This window comes from Labrus mixtus, chromosome 4, assembly GCF_963584025.1.
Source record: "Labrus mixtus chromosome 4, fLabMix1.1, whole genome shotgun sequence".
NCBI lineage: Eukaryota > Metazoa > Chordata > Actinopteri > Labriformes > Labridae > Labrus > Labrus mixtus.
In genome coordinates, this window is record NC_083615.1 from 16,205,932 (window position 1) to 16,227,053 (window position 21,122).

The 21,122-nt window shown below is 40.8% G+C and overlaps 2 protein-coding genes across 2 annotated transcripts; one reads left to right on the forward strand and one right to left on the reverse strand.

Moving 5' to 3' along the window:
* The first annotated feature begins 7,499 nt into the window (after window positions 1-7,499).
* On the forward strand, window positions 7,500-12,451 carry psma1 (proteasome 20S subunit alpha 1). Its single transcript, XM_061036056.1, has 10 exons — window positions 7,500-7,607; window positions 8,450-8,494; window positions 8,595-8,696; window positions 9,580-9,683; window positions 9,765-9,853; window positions 9,999-10,069; window positions 10,179-10,308; window positions 10,583-10,662; window positions 11,031-11,135; window positions 12,143-12,451. Exons 1-10 carry the CDS (start codon window positions 7,605-7,607, stop codon window positions 12,212-12,214), a joined length of 801 nt encoding a protein of 266 aa, XP_060892039.1. The 5' UTR covers window positions 7,500-7,604; the 3' UTR covers window positions 12,215-12,451.
* A 1,448-nt stretch (window positions 12,452-13,899) lies between these two features.
* On the reverse strand, window positions 13,900-19,902 carry ric3b (RIC3 acetylcholine receptor chaperone b). Its single transcript, XM_061036057.1, has 6 exons — window positions 19,645-19,902; window positions 18,470-18,696; window positions 17,637-17,715; window positions 16,242-16,335; window positions 15,202-15,332; window positions 13,900-14,830 (listed from the first exon to the last, which is right to left on the reverse strand). Exons 1-6 carry the CDS (start codon window positions 19,877-19,879, stop codon window positions 14,343-14,345), a joined length of 1,254 nt encoding a protein of 417 aa, XP_060892040.1. The 5' UTR covers window positions 19,880-19,902; the 3' UTR covers window positions 13,900-14,342.
* Between the last annotated feature and the right edge of the window lie 1,220 nt (window positions 19,903-21,122).

The following is a 21,122-nucleotide window of genomic DNA, read 5'->3' on the forward strand; positions in this document are numbered from 1 at the left end:
CTTCTCAGAGTGGTGAAATTATAATGGTTGTCATGTTACAGACAGTGTTTAACCTTTTTTTTAATGCTGCCTTACACCGATCGACATTTCAAATGATTTCAAAGTCACAGACAAATAAAAATCAGGAGAGATTTGTTAGAATCGGAGGACACTTCTGTGTTCTTGGTTCGTTTGGTGGGGGTCATAGAACTAAATCTGAGATGTTTAAAAGTCTTATTCTCTTCTTGGCGTTACCATTAAACCAACATGTTTATTATCATCATCGCAGGTCTGCAAATGTTGGTCATTGAATGACGTGACCATTGTCAACAACCAATAGGAACGGCCTTGACAGCACCAAACAGGAAGCTGCAAACTTTGTGAACAGGGCGGGGAAGTGAAGGAACAAGCGGCTCTCCTTCACTGTGGAAAAGGAGGAGAAAAGCCTCTTTGACCTGTCCTCCCCTTTGTACAACTGAAGAGTGGAGATGGAAAGAAGGTGGACACAAATTTATGGTATTGATCCAGCATACAATTTTACACAAAAAAGTCTCTTTGCAGGTCTTGTGGCTTTTGCGAAAAGCATGAAGTATTATATTCTTCCTCAATTGTTGTAATTTCAGGCAGTGTCCGTTGTAAAACAAACATCCCGGAGAAGAGGAGTTAAAAGGTGGTTACTGCTCTTGGTAGTCACAAATAAAAAGCCTTACCCTGTACTCTGACTACACTGTCATCTGTTGACTTGCATGTGGGTAAAGTATGCGAGATCTTGAACAAAAATGAAAGGAACTTGTGGAATAAAAAAGAGATATCTCTTTCAAGATGTGTTGTGCTTCACCTAGCTGCAGTCGGGCTACTACACAGGATAGGACAACAAGCTCACTTACTTCAGGTAAAAACATAGACTGTAAATAAAAGTGGATGAAGCCTACGACGTCACCCAACTAGCTACTGCAGGAGGCTCTGGAAACCTGTCTATGGCGGTCGCTGGAGCTGAGGCGGGTATTAAGCCTCATGATCAGCCACTTGCCCTACTGACAATAACTCTTATCCTTCATAAAATCAAACATATGAGTTATATACAGTATATTTGTTTTAAATCATCCCCTTTGAGTGTGTGCCAGTAATGACATGAGCTAATCAGACCAATATCATTGTTTTTTATAAACATGTTACAGGCTGCCACTTGGATAAAAATCACATGGTTTGTTTTTGGTAATACATTCAAAATTTGTCAAGATATCTAACCATGATTAGAAAAGTTGGACTGACCAATTGGGGGTCCAATGAAGCCATTGGGTGGAGGTGGACACAGTTGACCGTAGCTTTAAACCTGCATGGCAAGAAAGAATAAAAGCTGTATCCAAGTTCCTTTATTGTCATGCTGAAGAGGAAAAACGTATACCACACTTGTTGGGAGCAGTCTGCTGTAATATCAAAGAAAAGTGTGTGAGTTTGAACATATAAAACCTCTGAGCACTTAGAGAAAGGCCAGTTTTACTGATGCAGCACACTGAAGGCAAAGGGATTTCCCTGAAGCTAATGATGCAGTGAGCAGTCACAAAGTATTTTTCATATCTAACCTTTGAATTGGGTTTTACCTGAGCACTCAAAACGACGCATTAGACGCAGATTTCTTCTGTTGAACTACATTGTGTCTCACTGTGCTTTATAGATCTTATGTTAATTATTCTTTGGATACAGTTGTTATCATAGAAGCTCTATGATTTAAACGTTGAACTTTCTTTGTCATCACTGACAAAGCTGTTAAGTCGTATTCAGGGAGCTGAAGTCGGACGTAATCAGAACATAAGAGTGATGGATTCTGGTTCTTCAGCTCTGGTGTGGCTGCATTTCCTGGCATTAAAACAATGAAAATGATGGATTGGAAAATCGTCACCGCTGTTAACATAATGACTGAAATCTGCTTCCTACAGGACTGCACTTCCTTCTTATAGTGGAGAGTATTAGTCACTTTTCACAGCAACCTGATTACTGTTAGTCAGCATTTGAATGAGTCAAAAGCAAGTTTTTATATGTGTGTGTGTTAGACTTACTCACTCATCAGGTGGTTTACAGTTAGCTGCTTTCTGTTGTAATGACATTAGATAAAGTATATTCAGTGGATTGTTTTAATAATGAAGCCACCATGACTTCACCCGTTGGTTTTTCCACAAACATTCGGCTTTTTGGCGGTCACCATATTGGTTTTTCTTGAGCTACAAATGATATTTGGACAACAAGGTAAAGAGAAGTGGAGGGAAGGCTACTTCATTGGCTGGCGACTAAGATAGATAACCATGACCTTTCCCCCAAAGTGAGGTTGTATTTGTAGTGGTGGTTGACTTAAGTTGTTTATTTATTGGATTGGACAAGTAGCAGCAGGTGAACAACACTAAGATGACTCATCTCGTCATCACTATGATCCTTGTTATCTCTGTGTTAAAAAGCCAACGCCAATCCTTTGCACTGTCCTCCTCAAATAAACCAATAATAATGTCATATATCAATAATATATCAATAAAGTCATCGTTTTCGAGCTCCTGTGAGGAAAACTAAGAGACTCCAGGTCTCATTTGTCCATGTTGTATTCATATATTAAATAGCAATTAGCCCAATTTTTGCACTTTAACAGCACACCTCTACTTTGCACTTTACTAACTTGGCAGGAACTCCCATTTTGGTATGAGCTCTAGACAGGTTTTATTGCATATTGTTTTATATTGGCTCATATTGTGTTGTCTGATTTTTTAACTCTGTTCTAATTTAGATTTTACGGTGATGTTGTCCTTGTGTTTGTTGTCTTCTGTGTGCTCCTGCTGCAAAACACATTTCCCCTTGTGAGACAATAGAGAATCTGAATCTGAACAATATGACAAACACATAACGAGCTAGCAAGCTAATTATGGATACTGATACCAGCTAATATGTTGTAAAATATCAAAAAATAATGACACTAGAATTTATCTCATTGAAAGCGCTTCAGCACAAACTTCTTGGACAGTCTGTTGGTGCATTAAACTACACGATGGGATGAAATATTATAGCCCAAAATTAGCATGAAAATATCTTCAAAAGACACCGACAACACAAACACAGCTGAGAGGTTAAATCTCAGACTGAATAACTTGAGGTGACACCATAGCAGACGGCTAAATAGCAGAGTGACCACGCATTTTATTTTGCATAACTTATGATTTAACAGGGTGAGTAAAATATAAACACGACCCACATATACTGTAGGTGTAAAAACAGATAAATGAGCTAGAGATCTATACATGTTGCTTTAGAAATATTGTCCTTGTAACTTTGGTGCCTACTTTTATGTTTGGCTTTATTATAGGGCCTAATGGGGAATTACTCACTATTGGAGTCAGCCTCTGACGGGAACTGCAGTTTTTGGCACTTCTGAATTGGCTTCTTTTCTCAGGCTGGTGAGATACTTCTTGATATTTATGTACTTTAAAAAATCAGCCAGTGATGTCTTACACTTTTAGTTATAAGTTCATATAGTGAGCTCAGTGACTTTTGCTCTCACTCTGCTTGTTATATTGCTACCCCACAATGCTCTGTTATCTTTATAAGAAAAAAGCCTCTTCAGCCATTTGCCACTAAAATGTTGAATGTGCTCTTTCGTCAACAACAGGAAACTGACGGCAGCGAAAAGACTCTCGGCACCTCTCCTCTCACACGTATGCCGCTCTGGCCTTTTGCCGTATAGGAATTGTTAACGTCAATGATGACATACAGTATTTGGACTCATAAAAACCTAAAGAGGGGAGGGGCTGAGATGGCTTTCCTCCGCTCCGTTTGCCGTGCGGCTGCAGACCCCTGACCCGTCTTGTTATAGGACTCCTGCCAGCTTAATGCAACCTTGGCTGAGCCGCCGCCTTTCCCGCCCATTAGTCCAGTCATTTTCCAGGCTTAAACATATAAGTGGCCTATTTTAAGCAACAAGGGGATGGGAGTTGTGGAGTATTTACGCACACAGGTTGCTACATAAATTCTACTTTGAGTAAATACATGTTCATGTGGACACTGCTGATGTGCATCTCATAGAGAAAAGAGAAAAAAAAGAATCTGTGCTGTTGCTTTCTCAACACACAAAAAAAAACATCAAAGAAACATAAAGAATTAGATCTAAATTGGATTGAAGTGAAGGCATTTGTTGTTTCCCCATGTGGCTAAACAAACTAAAAAGCATGAATGGGAGAAATGGGGGCACTCACACTCCCATCTACTCCCTGAAACACCTCCCTCTCCCCTGCCGCCACGTGCGAGCGCAGAGCCCACAGTGTGGCTTGGACCCACCGCACAGTGACTCAGGCTGCTCTCCATTTGAAAAATTAAACTCGGGGCCGTTTGGCAGAGTTAAATGAGGCCCCCAGGAAGAAAAAAAAAAAAACCTGCTGAGCTCAGCACAGCTCCTACAATCTCAATCACAAAGGAGGAGGTTGGCGCGCTGATGTAATGGCCGCCGCCGTGCAGCCGCTGCCTTGGCAGAGGAGGAGAGCTCGTCAGCACAGCCTTGCTAATTCATCTCTCTCTCTCTACCCCCCCTCCCCCCCCCCTCCTCCTCCTCCTCCTGGATCAAGGGTACATCAGATATCATTAACAGAGACAAAAAAGGCAAAGTTTAAAACCAGACATGAAGCTGGACGCAGGAGAGGATGAGGCCAACAGAGAGCGTTTCTTTCACTGCAAAGACACACGGCATGATAAGTGACAGAATCCTGCAATGATTTAAAAAAATGCGTCTGTATTCCAGTTTGAAAACCAGCACAGCCCAGAGAGAAAACGAACAGCCTGCATGTATGTTTTATTAAGAATGAAGGACTAAAAGTCACATCGTTTATTACAGGCTCAGTGGTAAAACTGCCACTCACCTGTCAGCATGTACCCACCTGTAGAGCTCTTTTACAACCCTGTGAATAAACCCTGCAAGAAATAAATAAACAACAATGGGTCCAATGAAGGAGGCCATTTAGAATATTCCTCAAATATTAACTGAAACATGTTATCACTTTAATCATAAGCATTCAGCAGAGATGGAAGAAATTACATTTTTTATTCTATTTTCATACTTTATTAATCCCCCAGGGGAAATTCTGGTTCACACTCTGTTATTGAGAGACATGCTTCTCACACACATAGGCCCGAACTACACACATGCACAAACAGGACCTGTGGACATGCATTAGTGGAGATCAGAGTGAGGGGGCTGCACTTGAAGGAGCGCCCAAGCAGAAGCAGTTTAGGGGCTCATTACTTTGCTCAAGGGCAACTCGACAGAACTGGGAAGTTACCTGGCAGCCGGCACCTCTCTAACCAGACCAACTTCCACACTTTGGTCCGCTCCGGGGCTTGAACCAACAACCCTCCGGTTCCCAAACCAAGTCCCAACAGACTGAGCCCAAAAATAGCTTAGTTTAAATGAATGAGAAAATACAATAACATGAAGACAATTCATTTCAAATATAAATCCTGTGTTTTAAAGAAAACTTGAATTTAATTTCATGACTAAGTATTTAAAGGATATAAAGTGAATAAACATGGTTCTATACCAAATGTTTTATTATTACACATAGGCTTCATTTCAATCTCATCAGGGAGAAATCAAATGTTGCATTAAATAGTCACATGTATGTAGAAGAACAGGAGTGTTTCACATTAATACAAATCTTAAGGCCAGTCTGCTTTCTCCGCAAAGGGGGCAAAACTTTGGCGCTCTCTGCCCATTAGCATAAAACTAGAGAGCAACAGTAATGCGTTTAACAGAGGACTCAAACAATGGCTAAAATCAAAACAACAGTGCTCACATGAATAGCTTCTGACTGGTTTGTTGTCTGATCATGCTGCCTTTGCTGTACAGTTCATGCGTATTTATTCATTCTCTCCTTATTGTTATTCTATGTTTTATTGCTTTTCTTCCTATCTTAATTGTTTTCCTTTCAAAAGCCTCCTGTGGTCGTGTTGAGAACTAGCATGTTTGCTAAAACACTTGCACAATGGATCTGGTTCGTCCAATGTATCGGTGATGTCCAAGCCAAGTAGAGTCTATCATAAAAAAATAAAGAAACACTTTCATTCAGTTAAAATGTGAATCCTCCTTTGACAAGTTCATCTTAACGAGTGGAAGATTCTGGACAATTATAATGATAACTTGTAAGCAAACCGATATATTCCATGATAAATATGAGCATTCATTTACATAAAACCTAATGGAAACACTAACTCCAATCTCCACGTCTTTAATATTACTGAATCGAATTTTGGCTTCTGACTCTTCTGTTGCAGAGTTCAGTTGATTTATTTATATGTTACTTTATCTTTTATATATCTAACTGAATGTTTCATAGGTAACTTTTTCACATGGTGTTCTTTTTAAAGTGATTTTAAAGAACATGTGCTTTTCTCCCCTGTCTTTGGCTCAAAACATTTTTATTCATATTTTTTGCATCAGAGCTAACCTCAGCGCAGTAACTTGTCATAGAGGAGAGGCAGATCGTTCCTCCAGTTAAAGGTCATGTGTTGCTTCTCCAGTTCAAGCTTTGACAAAAGCTCAGTGGATGAAAAGTATTGACTGAAGTGTTCTGTGGCTCAGAAATAACACATGTGAATTATTAAAATGGATGGCTTCAACTTTTAAAGATGCAGACTGCACATGAACCCTTCTGCCTTCACTGTGACTTTGGTTACAGTTTGTTTCTCTATCTTTTATTATTTTACGTTATTTCATCTGCAAAAAGGAGGACATTATTTCACACCCAGCAGTAAAGGCTTCAATTTCAAGAGCAAGAACACATTAAATTACATTTAGGCTATAAGTTGCATATTTTTTTACTAGATCTGCATTCATTATTTTTAAATCTACTTTACAAGATCTCCATTATCTTGAGCTGAATTCTACATAATCAATACTTTTATACATGAAAACACATCTACATGCAAGTATTGTTAACTTGTTCATGTTTATTCTGGGGGTTTTTATGCGTGTTTCTTTTTGTCCCCAAATGATGCATCGAGGGTCTTCTTCTAAGTTATTGCTGCCGCCTAGTGGTGATGAGGAAACACTGCGCCTGTGTGGTAAGTGCAGAATGGAACAAGAGTCAATAAGTAATAGATCATTGGAAAAAAAGATTACTTTTGAAAAAGCAATTGTTTGCGAAACCAAACAATTCATAATGCTGCAATAAGTTTGCAATAAAAAAATTTTTTTTGTTTTTTTACAATTTTAGATTCACAAATTGACTTGTAAGGACACGCCAAAGGCAAAATTATACACTTCTTTGTAACTGTTTAGGAAAAGATTATTTTAAACAATTCAAAACTGTAAAATAGTAAAATCCTAGCAGTTAATTACATTTTACATTTTTTAAAAACAGGGACAAAATCAATCATCTCCTCTAATTAAACATTTCATAGTTTTGATTATAGAGATTTTCGTTTATTATAGATTTTAAAACGTAATATAAGTGATGGCGATTGTAGCTAGGCATGACTTTAAACCAATCAATGATTTAAAATCTGGGCTCTACTGTTTTCCCTGACGACCCGTCCAGGAAAATAAATCAAGTTACGATCACAGTAGCACAGGCGGAGGAGGCGAGACACTGAAAGCAGAGATGGTAAGTTTGAATTAAATCTGAAATACGGTGATCATTTAAGCTTTACACATACATCTACAGAGTACTGGAGTCGTGCAACGTGTTTATGTCGTATTAAGTCGGAATAAATCCATAAAACGGGACTGATTCACTCACACGAAGCTAACATTAGCTAGCTAGCTTAAGTGCACTGTGAGTAAGCAAAACAGCTTCAGTTGCTGCTAATGCTACAGAGCCGGCTTACTAACTAGCGTCTAAAGAAATGCTTCATGGCACATATTTATCGGAAGCAACACATTAAAGTTGATTTAATTAACCCGTTTTTTTTATTTATTTATTGACAGTAAAACTCACTGATCGTAACTGCGTTGTTAGTACAGGTTAGCAGGCTAACGCGTAGCAGCTATCAGACGGTAGCATCAAACTGGATTGTCATGTCTTTTACTTTCGTTTCCCCTCCACCTCGTTATTCGCAACTTCTAAACATGAACCACTTTCTTTAATACGTACAACTCCAGTCTCTGGCTGTGATGATTGATGATTATCCAGCTAATGTGCGACAGCTTGCTGCAGGACAAAGTGAGACCGGTACCAAGTGCGACATAACACCGGTGTCATGGTGAATGTGGTGCTCGGACTCGGTTGCAGAGTTCTCCTTGGTTACTGGCTGGAAACAATGCGAGGGGGTTATGTATTATTTAGTCGTGGCAGTAATTTAAAACTTGATTCTGGAGTCGTGAAATGGTCAGTACTTGAAAGCTGCCGATGATGCAAGACAACTATGTAAGCTCGGATGTTGTGTGTTTATACTTTAAGAGGTTGTTTAACGTAATTAAAAAGTAATGGCTTGTTTTTGTTTTTAGTTCCGTAACCAGTACGACAACGACGTGACAGTATGGAGCCCACAGGTGAGTCACTGCTAGACTTATCTGATGTCTTAAAGTAAACTACATATCCTTCAAAGTCCAGCGTCAATGTGTAAAATGATAAAACTGTTTGTTTCTTCAGGGTCGAATTCATCAGATCGAGTATGCCATGGAGGCAGTGAAGCAAGGGTCTGCAACCGTAGGACTGAAATCCAAAACCCATGCCGTTCTGGTTGCACTAAAGGTACAGTCATTATCTGTTTTCAAGCTCTCCGGAGAATTTCAGGAGGACTGCTTCTCAAATCCTTCTGATCCTAGTGGTTCATGTATGCACCTCGCAGCGGGTCGCTAACTCTGTTGGACGGGAGGGAAGGCAGGGGGTGTCCTGAGGCAACACATGACGTAAAAAGAACGAGAAAGTGGACGGATGAAATGGCGCTATAATAAGAGTATTTATATCAATGCCATGCGTCTGACAGAATCACAATATCAACAAAAGAGCAGAGTAGAACATGCTGGCATTCGTAAAACATAAAGCAGCAGTTTAGTTGCGTGCACAGAGATCGCAGCGGTCGCTTCCGTACACACTATGGTGTTGCACCGATGGCGGTGTATAAACATCACGACCCCCTCCCACAACACTCGAGGTGAATTCTCCTGATCATATCCTGCTTGCGATCTTCTAACATCAGCTCACTCAGACTTTCTGCAGAGGAAATACTAAAGAGGGATGGCAGGAGAAACTCTGCATAAAGTCTGAGTGAAATATTTCGGCTGTTTGTGTTCACATATGAAGCTCACCTTGAAAAGTTAAGTTTTGTGAAAATGGGAAAGCAATTATTCAGTGTCTTCTTTGGTGATATATTGACTTCCCATAATCTTGAAACACTGTAGCGTCTTTAAATATTTTAAACATCTGCATAAAGTTCAACTTCATGATACTAGTGTGTAGATATGCGAGTTGCCTTGACTTCTTTTTTTGATCTTTAAAAGCCATGAAGAAATGTGTGATATCTGCAACATTTCTAATATTAGTAAACGTAAAGACACAACGAAGCATGTAGCAGATTATTTGATGACATGGATTAGAACATCTTAAATGATCTTTAACATGTTGTCGTCTGCAGAGAGCTCAGTCTGAACTGGCCGCCCACCAGAAGAAGATCCTTCATGTGGATAACCATGTCGGCATCTCCATCGCTGGACTGACGGCTGATGCCAGACTGCTCTGGTGAGTCAGAGCTGCTGTGATGTTGTAAATAAAGTGTTTTCTTTGATGTTATTGATATTCATGATTCATTCTTTCCCGCAGTAACTTCATGCGTCAGGAGTGCTTGGACTCAAGATTTGTGTTCGACAGGCCCCTCCCTGCGTCACGCCTGGTTTCTCTTATTGGCAGCAGTATCCTCTAAACTACTGTTGATATATGTTGGTGTGCGATCTCAGTATTTACTTTTGCCTGTTTTCTCTATGTGAAAGCATGACTGTTATCCCATGACGTAAAATAATCTTGAAGGTCGACATTGATCCATAACTGAACCTTCAGAAACCCAAATCCCGACACAGAGGTATGGAAGGAGGCCCTACGGTGTCGGCCTGCTCATTGCTGGCTATGATGTAAGTTTTCTCTCAAATGTCTTATAGTCCTTTTGTCCTCTGTATAAAAATAAAAGTCTGAAATATAAAACTTGCCTGAGCTCGTACTGATGTGCTGCTTGTTCTCCAGGACATGGGACCTCATATCTTCCAGACCTGCCCCTCAGCCAACTACTTTGACTGTAAAGCCATGTCCATTGGAGCGCGCTCTCAGTCTGCTCGCACCTACCTGGAAAGATGCATGGACAAGTTTTCTGACTGTAAGATGACATTTCTTTAGGCTGGTTGTATTCATGCATATTAAGAAACAAACACTACTCATTTAGAGCTTCGTTAAGTACATTTAGCCGACTGACCGTGAATGTTTTGCGTCTTTTATTGGACGTGTTTTATTCATTTCTTTTCATGATTATAATGTAATGTGTGATATTACATTTCTTTTTTTAAACATGAGTCATAGCATCATGGCGTCTTGTTTTTACTGATTTCACAAGTGGAGAAGTCTTCATTCAGAGAGCTTTGTTCTGTTCTCAGGTAATCTGAACGATCTTGTCCAGCACGGCCTCCGTGCACTCAGAGAAACCCTCCCCGCCGAGCAGGACCTCACCACCAAGGTAACCCCGCTCTCTGATATGATACTCTGCTCCACACATCCCAGCTCACAAGAGATCGGTCATTTAGTCTTCAATGAGACATGCAGCTGTCCTGGCTTTGATAAGACCCGTGTGTCTGCTGAAAATGAACTGTGAAAACACTGTAGCATAAATATGTATCCAGAAAGTCACCATCACTTTTGTTCAATGACATTTGTAGTGAAATTCATACTTAAAAACACTTGATCAGAACTCATTAACAATTAAAACCTCAACAAAGTCAAAGGAGATAGATGTGAGAAAATGCTTTAAAACCCTTTTTTATTTTAGGAATATCTTCTAAATGTTTTCATACTCTGGCCTCACCTATGTATGATTCTCACCTTCAGAATGTTTCCATCGGCATCGTGGGGAAGGAGATGGAGTTCACCATTTATGACGACGACGATGTCGCCCCGTTCCTGGAGGGACTGGAGGAGAGGCCACAGAGAAAGGTACGACAAAGGGTGCCGGGTTTTCAGCCCCACCAGGTTTAAAACAGATATGCCAGCTTCTGTTTGAAACATTTCTATATAATTGTTGGAGTTAGAGTCTGCTGTACAACCCGACTGAGACCACTCAGCCAGACCAGAACTGATCTTTTGAACATGTCTTTGACATTTGGACGGGTAACCCCAGTTGTTGTTGTAGTCGTATACTTGACCATTGTCCAGTGGCATGTTAAATATATTCAGGGGTAAACAGTGAAAATATACAAACAACAGTTTTCAGTCAAGAGAAAGCAACACACAATATAAAGGTTACTGCACAGAGTGACCGTACTGCAGCATGTTTAAAGTGCAGCAGTGTTACATTAAACAGCTTTGTATACTGTGTGTACATTTACAAACCTGATCATTGTATCTGCACATTCACAGCTCTCTATAACGTGAGATCACTGCACAGTCACAGCTCTACCTCCCTGCAAAGACTGTTTACATTTCACTTCACAGACTGATGTTTGAATAGAAATTTCTTTTAGCTTCATACTTTAGATTAACTTACTTCAAAAGGTGTATAATAACTGACTGTATGGCTCATTTTTAACATCCAAATACGTAATTTGGGTTGTTTGGAGGATAATAGGTTTTAATTTTTTCTCTTTTATTACAAGGTAATATCTTTAGGAGGACATCAGCAACAACGATAGGACAACAATGATGTCAGAATAATGTGTTAAAAAATGAATCTTCACATTTTACATTTATCTAAAGATGACTTCAAAACGTGAAGTGAAGCAGATCTCAATGTTTCCCGTATTTCCCCGGGAGTTGACACATTTATTAGCAGATTGTTGGTACTTGTGGTGAATTTGTGGGTTACAAATAACGTGCTGTTTGTAACACCAACATTTCCCCGTTTGGGATCAATAGAGTTCATCTACCGATCTCTCCAGAGTCCAGAGATCTAATATCCTCCCCACATGTTCTGTTGTATTCAGCTCTTAATGTTTGTGTCTCAGGTTGCTCAGCCTGCTGCAGATGAACCAGCAGCCGCAGTCCCAGCAGTACCTGACGAGCCAATGGAGCACTGAGGCGCTTTCCTGTCAGTTTACTTCCTGTTTATCAGAGCAGGGGGGGGCGGGCACAAACCCCAGACCAACCTGACACACTTAATGCATCTCACCACAGGAACTGTTAGAGTTGTTGTGTTGACGTGCCACTTGCTAAACTGTTCATCCGATATATTCTCTGCCAACATCAGCCAACGTGATGTTGCTTTTGTATGAGTAAAGTGTACCATTATACAAGAAATAAACTCTTTTTTTGAATTGTGCTGCTGCTCATTATTACTCAAGCTGACAACTTTTCAACATCAAGATGAAATCACATCGGCGGGAGTCTAAGGCCTAATCTCGATGTCCACACTCACTGACTTTGATGCTCGTTCACTTTAAGTCTCTCAGGGCTTTTCCACTGTCGAACCATAAAGTGCATGAGGGATCTCTCGCTGACTTTTTGAGCCCTTTATGCACCCTGTTTGTAAGTGGGCATATCTGTAGACTCAGTGAGGGAATTATCCAGAGTTCATAATATTGTGACAGGAAATGTGATTCCCAGAGGAAGAAAGAATTTAAAGGTAAACAAATGCCATAAAATGAAAAAGGGAGAGAAGGTAAAAAAAGCAGGAGGGTGAAACCATGCTCTATTTACAGTCTACCAAAAAAGTACATTTGGAAACTTATAGCTGATTCTCTGGATTCTCAACTGAACTCTGCTGCCAGATAACAAAATCAAGAGACAGAGATTATATTAGACCCGTTATAAACATTTATCACTCAATCACTTTGCAGGTGAAGTCGGTAAGGGCTCAGGGTGTAAGGAGGAAATCAAGTTTTTCTATTTTAATCTTGTTTCAAGTAAAACAAAAAAATCAAACCAAGTTGAGAATGAAAAGCATTTTATTCATCATTACAATATTTGAATCACTGATGTGCATCCCCAGAATACTTTTCTGAACGGTAAATAAATATTTTACTAAAATGGAAACATTAAAATCATTTAGACTACAAGACAGCAGGTGTGTTAGAAGCTTAAGATAAAAGCAACAAAAGCAAATGTCGATGCACACACAGAGAGGAAGATGAAGGGGACCAGCTCATGTCCAAAAAGTCTCCTTCCATTTTCACAATTCTTATTTTAACATTTAAAACTTGAACGTGACATAAACTCAAGAGCAGCGTTTTTATACGTTTAATAAATATTCTGACAGGTGAGAAGATTCATACTGGGAAGTTAAACTGATGTGGACGTGATCAAACTAAATCAGAATCTCCTAAAAGTGTCTCGAGAAGTGAACATTTAATTTATTTTGCAGCGACCTAATTCCCACGCGTCATGCATTTCAAAACAACACTTATTTCAACGCTTTAAAAATAATTTACTGGATAACACAATGAACAACCCACCATAACTCTATAACTTGTTCCATCCTGGAAGACTCTAAAATGTAAGTTTAAATTCATAAAACTTAGTTTGCATATACGTTAGGTAGACAGATATTCAGAGGACGGTGAGTTTCTGAAATCGACAGCAAAGCTTTTTCTCCAGAAATAAAACTGCAGTTCCTCGAGTGTCCACTTGAGGCTGTCTGCAAAAGCTGAGCAAAACTTCAACTTTGGGCTTCAAAACGCCTCTTCAGAAACCAACAGGTGACATCACTACGTCCATGTTAACTTTTTTAACAAACGGATAAAACTGATGTGAGCACGATCAAACTTCACTGTGGTCACATCTTCTCTTATTCACTTCAAAGAGGTGATCGGGCTCTACCGCCACTCGACGTCCCTGATGCCCAGCCTCCACCATCAGACTGTCGTCCACACAACCACGGCCGTCTTCATTCACACACGGCCTGCTCCGACCTCCACCTCAGCGGCAAGGAAGTGTGGACAACATGAACCAGAGGAATACAAAGGAGAAATCCTTCCTGCATATTATCCCGTCTCCCCCCATCCCATTTCTTTTGTAACATAACGATGAGTAAGGTCTTTTACCTGCTTTGTGTAAAGCGCCTTGAGATAATTCGTTATAACTTGGCACTGTACAAATAAAGATTAATTGATTGTTTGAAATAGAAACAAACAAGGCTGAGAAAAATAAATAAAACAAGCTGTCTTCTCAAACGCCGGACTCGAGAGTTTATAAGCAGCCATGTTTAAATCAGAGCGAGGCCTTCTTGGCTCTCCTCCTCCTGTTCCTCCGTCTGACCGCGCTGCCGGACGTTTCCGTGTCCCTCGACTTGCTCAGGTCCTCCATCTTCTCCTGCTCCATCACAGTCGTCATCTTCAGGGAGATCTCCAGCTCCTGCAGGACTCCAACCAGGTCCTCCTCCTCGACACCCAGATCGATCTGACCCCCACCTCTCTCAGTGTGTTCGTGCAGGTCTAAACTTTCACTTAAACAACTCTCTGGAGCCACATCCTCCTCCATCACGGCAACATCGGATTCTTTCACCGCTTCTTCCTTCACATTCTCTGACTCTTCTGCCTCTCCTCGTCGTGCGACGTCCTCAGAGACGTTATCCCGCTCGGCTCCGTCAGCTCGAGTCCTCTCAGCGTCGCTCTCCGGCCGTGGACTGTGCTGATGCTGACAGCAGCAGTCGGAGTGATCCCAGTACTGCTGAGGCTCCTCGCCATAATCTGTAGAGCCTGCAGAGAAATGTCAGGTGTCAATAACGGACCAGCGTCTCATTCATCAATATGTCAGTGTGGGAGAAATCTGCTGCCTGTGACCAGATTTAAACAAACGCAGTCTACAGATTAATACTGTGAGATCCATTTTGATCCTGCAACTGGTGATACAGACACTAAAAAACGATTTTCTGATTAGTCAACTATCAAAAATTCTTCTAATTTATTCAGTTGTTGGATTTTCTTAAATTAAACGTGAACATTTTCACTGTCTATCTTTGGGTTGTGGATAAATTGAGACATTTGAGGATAGTGTGCGGGCTTTGGGGAAGAAAAATCAAAAAGGGGGGGGGGGGGGGGGGGGGGGTTGAGAAAGCCCCTTCATGTACCTTCCCAGTCGTCCTGGTTCTTCTTCTGTGGTGCCACGTCATCTACCATCTTTCCCTCCTGCATCACCCGAGTGATCTCTGTCAGCTGCTGCAGGAGGCTCTCCTCCTGATCCGCCATGACACCCTTCACCCTGACACACACACACACACACACAGATTGTTATTTACATGAATTGAAAACTCGTGTGAGTGTGAACTCAGGCCTCTCTCATGGTTTCCCTTCATTTTACTTTACATTGACATCAGCTGAACGTTCATTTCTCATACTGAGGTGTCTCTAATGTGGCTTATTAAAAAAAAAGGTTAAATTTGATACATACATTTAGTTATGTTCAGGGTGTCGATGATAATAAGTTTGAAGTTTTATGGTAAAACAGCTCAACATCTGCAAGAATAACGTCTAATGAAGAACAGACACATTTTCATATTTCTACAGACGCGTCTCCGTCTTGGCATCGCTCCACAGCGTCTGTCCAATATCTTCTTCATTTATGGAAGATTTATTTCTCATCTAAAAATAGTCTTCAATATATTTCATATAGAAGAATCCCAACATTTGCAAAGCTTCCCCCATATAACACTCTGCGTTACCCTGTGTGCTGCAGCTTAGCTGTCCAAAAAGTGTTTTGGCTGTTCAGTCTAGCAACACCTCACACCCCGCTGAAGGTTCCTACTTATAAAGGGTGGGACCTGAACCCAAAAGGTGAAACCTGCTGGAGCCGTTTCTTTCTCCTAAAACTTAAGAGATGTATAAAAGCTGCTTTGTCATGAAAGAAGAACGTCTCAAAGAAACAGTGATTCAAGGTTTTAGTGTCAGAAGGAAAAAGTGTCATGTTTGTCATTATCTTTGCATTGGAAGTGATTATCACGCGTCTGTAATTCAATCAGCACAAAATTAAACTAATATGCTGACTGGAAGCGGTCCCTCCCGTCAGGAGCAGAGAGGGAGGAGGCGGATGTACATGAAATCATCCCTCAGTAGACGCGCGCACGCACGCACGCACGCACGCACACACACACACACACACGCACGCACACACCTGTCAGGGCTGTGCTGGACGTTGGAGACGATATTCTCCATCACCAGCTCGGTTTCCTGAAGTCTGTCCTGAAGCTGAGCCAGCTCGAAGTCAGCTGGAGGAACGACGGGAAGAGAGAGGCAAAGAAAAGAGAAACTTTAAAGACCAAACACAGAGCAGAGGGACGAGTAGACGGCTACATCACGATGTTTCCACAGCTCAGGTGGAAGAAGTCCATCTTTCTGTTTGATGCATTTAGGAAACAACGTGGCAGAAAAAAAACAACATTTATTTATTTCTCATTACGTTAATGCACCATAAAGATGAACGTTCATGTCAGAAGTAGATTTCTGAGAGTGCAGATGTGACACACACTTTATTAATTTCACAGGAAATGGGTGCAAAGACACGGCTTTGTGCACAGTGGAACAACTTTTCCACTAATGGGATTGACTTCTTTTTTCTCTCACTAAGTGATTGGGTTTTTTTTGGGTTTTTTTTTACATCACAACTTGTAGGTGTATAACAAAGCTCCTCTGGCACTTTGATTATTCATCACTTTCTTTTCCACTTCTTGCACTTTCCACCCATGAACTCTTTTACTTCACAAATGTTAATTTTGATAAGTGTAACGATGTAATAATCACTAAAATACATAAACCATTTGTTCAAACTGTGCAGGGCTCCTGTCGAGTATTCTCCTAAAATAACTACACTTAACATCACATGTATATTTTGTGCAAAAAAATCAAGAAAATAAATGTAGAAATTAAAACTCAAGAAACAAGAGTCACTGCTAAATTCCACCAGATGAGTGTTCGGTCAGTCTCTGCTCCACCAAGGCAGCGGAGTCGATAGGATTTAACTCTATTGAATGTTTCTACTTCCACTGTTTCAACTACTTCGAGCGGAGGATCGAGCAGGACGGGAAGTTAGACACCGCAACAACATTAAAACATCATTTTCAGAATAAAACATCCCATTTTGACAGTAACCTTATGTGCAGCTTGTCGTTGTGTTCATAAGGGTTTTGATACGGTTTTATACCAATTACATCGTATTGTCTCGCCCTGCCGTGGGTACATTTTTTTCCACAGGAATTCCTTTGTCAGGTGACTCCAGCTGTCAGACGGTGCTGCTCCTGAGAACGCAGCCTGTGGGGGTTGACGGACGAGGGAGCACAGAGCCGCAGAGCGAACGCGCAATGCAGACGTATCTGGTGGAAGTTCTGGGTTACATGTCTTTAAAAATGAAATGGCAATACTCCCTAAGAATAAAAACACTAAATAACAACTGTAAGCACATTCAGAGGGCTTGTTGTTGTTGTTGTTTTAAAATGAAATGAAACATATGTAAGTGCCTCAAGTTGTAAAACGCTAAGAGTAGAGTATGATCTATATGGTGTGTGATACTCACTGATCTTTCTCTTCGTGTTCTCCGAGCGCACTGAAGGAAATCTGCTCTCACACGGTTTGTTGTTCCCCTTCGATGTGATCTAACAAAGACACAAGAACAGAGTTTTCAAAAATCATGTATACATATATATATATGTATTTCAAATATACTCAAAGCGCTTTCACAACACATGTCACACCTAACATTCACACACTGATGGTAGAGGATGCAAAATGACCATCAGGTGTAATTCATCCATTCATCCATTCATCCATTCATCCATTCACACGCCGCTGATGAAGCAAAGATTTTTTCCTGAAAATGTTCACATTTTTTGAAGAAAAGATTTGGAGCAACTCGGGGTTAAGTGTCTTGCTCAAGGACACATCGGGCATGTGGCTGCGGGAGCTGGGGATCGAGCCCCCGACCTTCCGGTTGAGATACGACCGACTCTACCAACTGAGCCACAGCAGCCCCGCTGAATCAAAGCTGCTTGTACTAATGAAGCTCAGCCTAACTTCAAACTCATTTACTCATTCATCATCATTCATTCATGTTACTCCCTCGATCTTCCTGCTCAGATGATCAGCTGATTAGGGGCTTTTACTCTTTACTCTACCCTCCTCATCACATCCTGCATACTTCCATCACCACCACCAGGGTCTAGACTCCATCAGGGGGTATCCTATCCTGCTGTCGGCCTCATTACCCCTTTAAAGTATACAGTATACAGACACAATGGAGTATAACTGCAGGATTTTGCACTTCCGCATTGGCTTCATTTTTCAACCCTGGAGGTTGCCGCTTGGTTAATAGTTTATCGATAAGAATCTGCATGTTTGCTTGCGTTTCACCTTGAACAGGATGTAGAGGATGTAGAGTAAGATCCCGAAGCCGTACACAGGGATGATCTGTCCTGCCAGGTTGGATTTGCCCCCGGTTCCGGCCCCCGTTCCTGCTCCCTTGGCCCTGGCGATGGCCTCGGTGTTATGAGCTCTGGAGAAACCGGAGCCTGCCGCCTTTTGTCCTCGACCGTCAGGAGCCAGCTGACGGTGCATCATGGGAGGGAGGTGACCTGAACCTGCAGAGGAGAGGAGAGGAGAGGAGTCAGTTTTTAGACATGCACATGACTGATTTACAACATGCAGCAGCAGCAGAGCGAATCAGAAGAACAGGAAATTGTCCAGGACTGTGGTTTGTGTGAATTGAATGTGCAATACAAAAGTAAAACAAAACGTAAGAAAAGAAAGAGGAATAAGATAAGAAATAAAAGCAGTGAGGACAAATTCACACCCAGTATTTGCGGTTCAGTTATTGCACATTTGGCAAAATGAATTATTGTCCAGTGAAGTTTTAGTATTGCACAGTTGGATGTTACACAGATAGTTGTCCAGATTAATGCACAAAGCACAAGAAGACCACCAACTTTATTTACTGTTTTCCAGACCTGTATAATGCTAGAGGTTACCTTTGATGCATATGGACATGAAAATGGTTTCTACTTGGTCTGCAGCTTCTTGTCATCCTCTCATATTTTTAGGCATTCATCGGGCAGAAACACAAAGATACAGTTTCTTGGGGTGCCAGTGGTCTAGTGGTTAGTTTGTGAGCTCCATGTACAGAGGCCACAGTCCGGGTTTAAATTTGACCTGTGGCTCCTGTGCTGCATCTCCACACTCACTCTCTCTCTCTCTCCCTGATTTCTGGTGCTATGTCCTGTGTCTCTAATGAAGGTATAAGAAGCCCTAAAATAAATGTAAAATAAAAATGTTTATTATTTTATTTTTTTATACTGAAACAAATGAAATAGTCGCCGAGGTGTATCTGGCGCCCTCTAGAGGGATGAGACTGTAATGTAGGTATAAGATACACCGGTGATGTTAAGTTCAAACTGTGGCTTGAAAACAACAAAATACGCCACACATCCCGACCTTAAAATGATATTAAAAAGATTCCCAATCATTCATCCGACCAGTGGAGGTGAAAACGTTTCAACAGATTCAAAAAGAAACCATTAAATGTGACGCACCGTCAGCAGCATCCTTCCTTCCCCGGGATAACAGCATTTTTGGAAGCAGCAGAGCGACGCACAGCAAGAGACACGTCGCTAGGGTCACCTTCTGAAATGTTGACATCGCCATAGCAACGGGAGAGCTGTTCGTCTTCCTGTGTTGTGAAATCGGTGGGGGGTGTTTTTTTGAGCAGGGTTTACGGTGAGAGGAGAGGAGACGGACCGGAGCAGGTTGATGTCGGTCCTCATACATCGGATGAACTTCCTTATTGACTGGAGGACCGGAAGTGCACCGGGGCTGCAACTCGCGACTTCACCACCAGGGAGCGACAAAGGAGCGTTTTAAAGCTGTGCACAGACTTCCCTAACACACAGAGCATTGACTTTAGAAATCCCCCTGCAGAGACTTTAGAATTAATACAAAGCGTAAGACAGAAGCTGCTGTGTATGTTAGGAGTGATTATCTTACACTTTATATATCTTTCAGATATCTGCTGCTGCTAAAATACACATTGTACAGAACAAGCTTTAAAAAAACTCCAATTTTTTTAACCAATAAAATGTTCACTAGAGCCCACAAGTTCAGAGGAGTTCAGGGATGTTTTTAATAACTCGGCTAACTTTATTGACGTTAATAAATAATTTAATTTTTGTAAAGTTGAACCTGAAGCCATATTTCACTTGTTCTTGGTTCGACTTTTGTGTAACTTTCTGGAAAGACAATGAGATCTCTGTTTTATGTACAACAAAAAAAGTACAGGGTCACAAACCTCCTCTGGTGCTTGATTCATGTTATATTTTGACCAAAGCACAGCTCAGATGTTTCATTTAGACCACAGGGGACTGTTTGAAAAGGTGGAAAAGGGGGATAATATGTCCTCTTTAAGATAAAAAAAAACTGTATGTTGTCATTAACCTCTGTCTTATTAGCAAAACGTCATAAACATAAGGCCAGAGCTCTTACTGTAGCCCCATTTAAAGCTTTTTTATTGGCTAAAGATGTTATTTTGAGTTTCTTGTATTAGTAACCAACATACACCCATGTCAATAATTTTAGTTTATTCAAGACTTGGGATTGAAAAGTTGGGCAAGAGTAGTGTGTCGGATTTTTTCTATTCAATGAGACGAGTTTTTGGCAATAAACAGGACATGATCCCGTACAAGAGCGTTAAACTGTCTCACCAAAACCTGCACAATCGGACAAAGAGCTTCAAATGAGAGATTTATGAACCTCTGTAAGTGTAAGTTGTCTCTCAGTAAAATGTTCATGATATGAAGCTCAAATCGATGTTTGACAGGATATATATGAATATATATTTTACACTCATGAAGTGTGAATATGAGCATCATACACAGGAGAGATGTTTCTCTAAATATGAAGTATTTTAACTACTGATTCATATCCACTTATCTTTGTAATATGTCGTCTGCACCTTTGCTGCATGAAATGTTACGATTCACTTAGCAGACACTTTTATCCAAAGTGACGTAGATCA

Coding starts and splice junctions, on each gene's coding strand:
- ric3b (XM_061036057.1), bottom strand. CDS start 19,879: ATGTATGAGGACCGACATCAACCTGCTCCGGTCCGTCTCCTCTCCTCT. Junction 16,336..17,636: donor GAACACGAAGAGAAAGATCA/GTGAGTATCACA, acceptor TCGTTCCTCCAG/CTGACTTCGAGCTGGCTCAG. Junction 15,333..16,241: donor GTCCAGCACAGCCCTGACAG/GTGTGTGCGTGC, acceptor TGTGTGTGTCAG/GGTGAAGGGTGTCATGGCGG.
- psma1 (XM_061036056.1), top strand. Junction 8,495..8,594: donor TGACAGTATGGAGCCCACAG/GTGAGTCACTGC, acceptor TTGTTTCTTCAG/GGTCGAATTCATCAGATCGA. Junction 11,136..12,142: donor AGGAGAGGCCACAGAGAAAG/GTACGACAAAGG, acceptor TTTGTGTCTCAG/GTTGCTCAGCCTGCTGCAGA.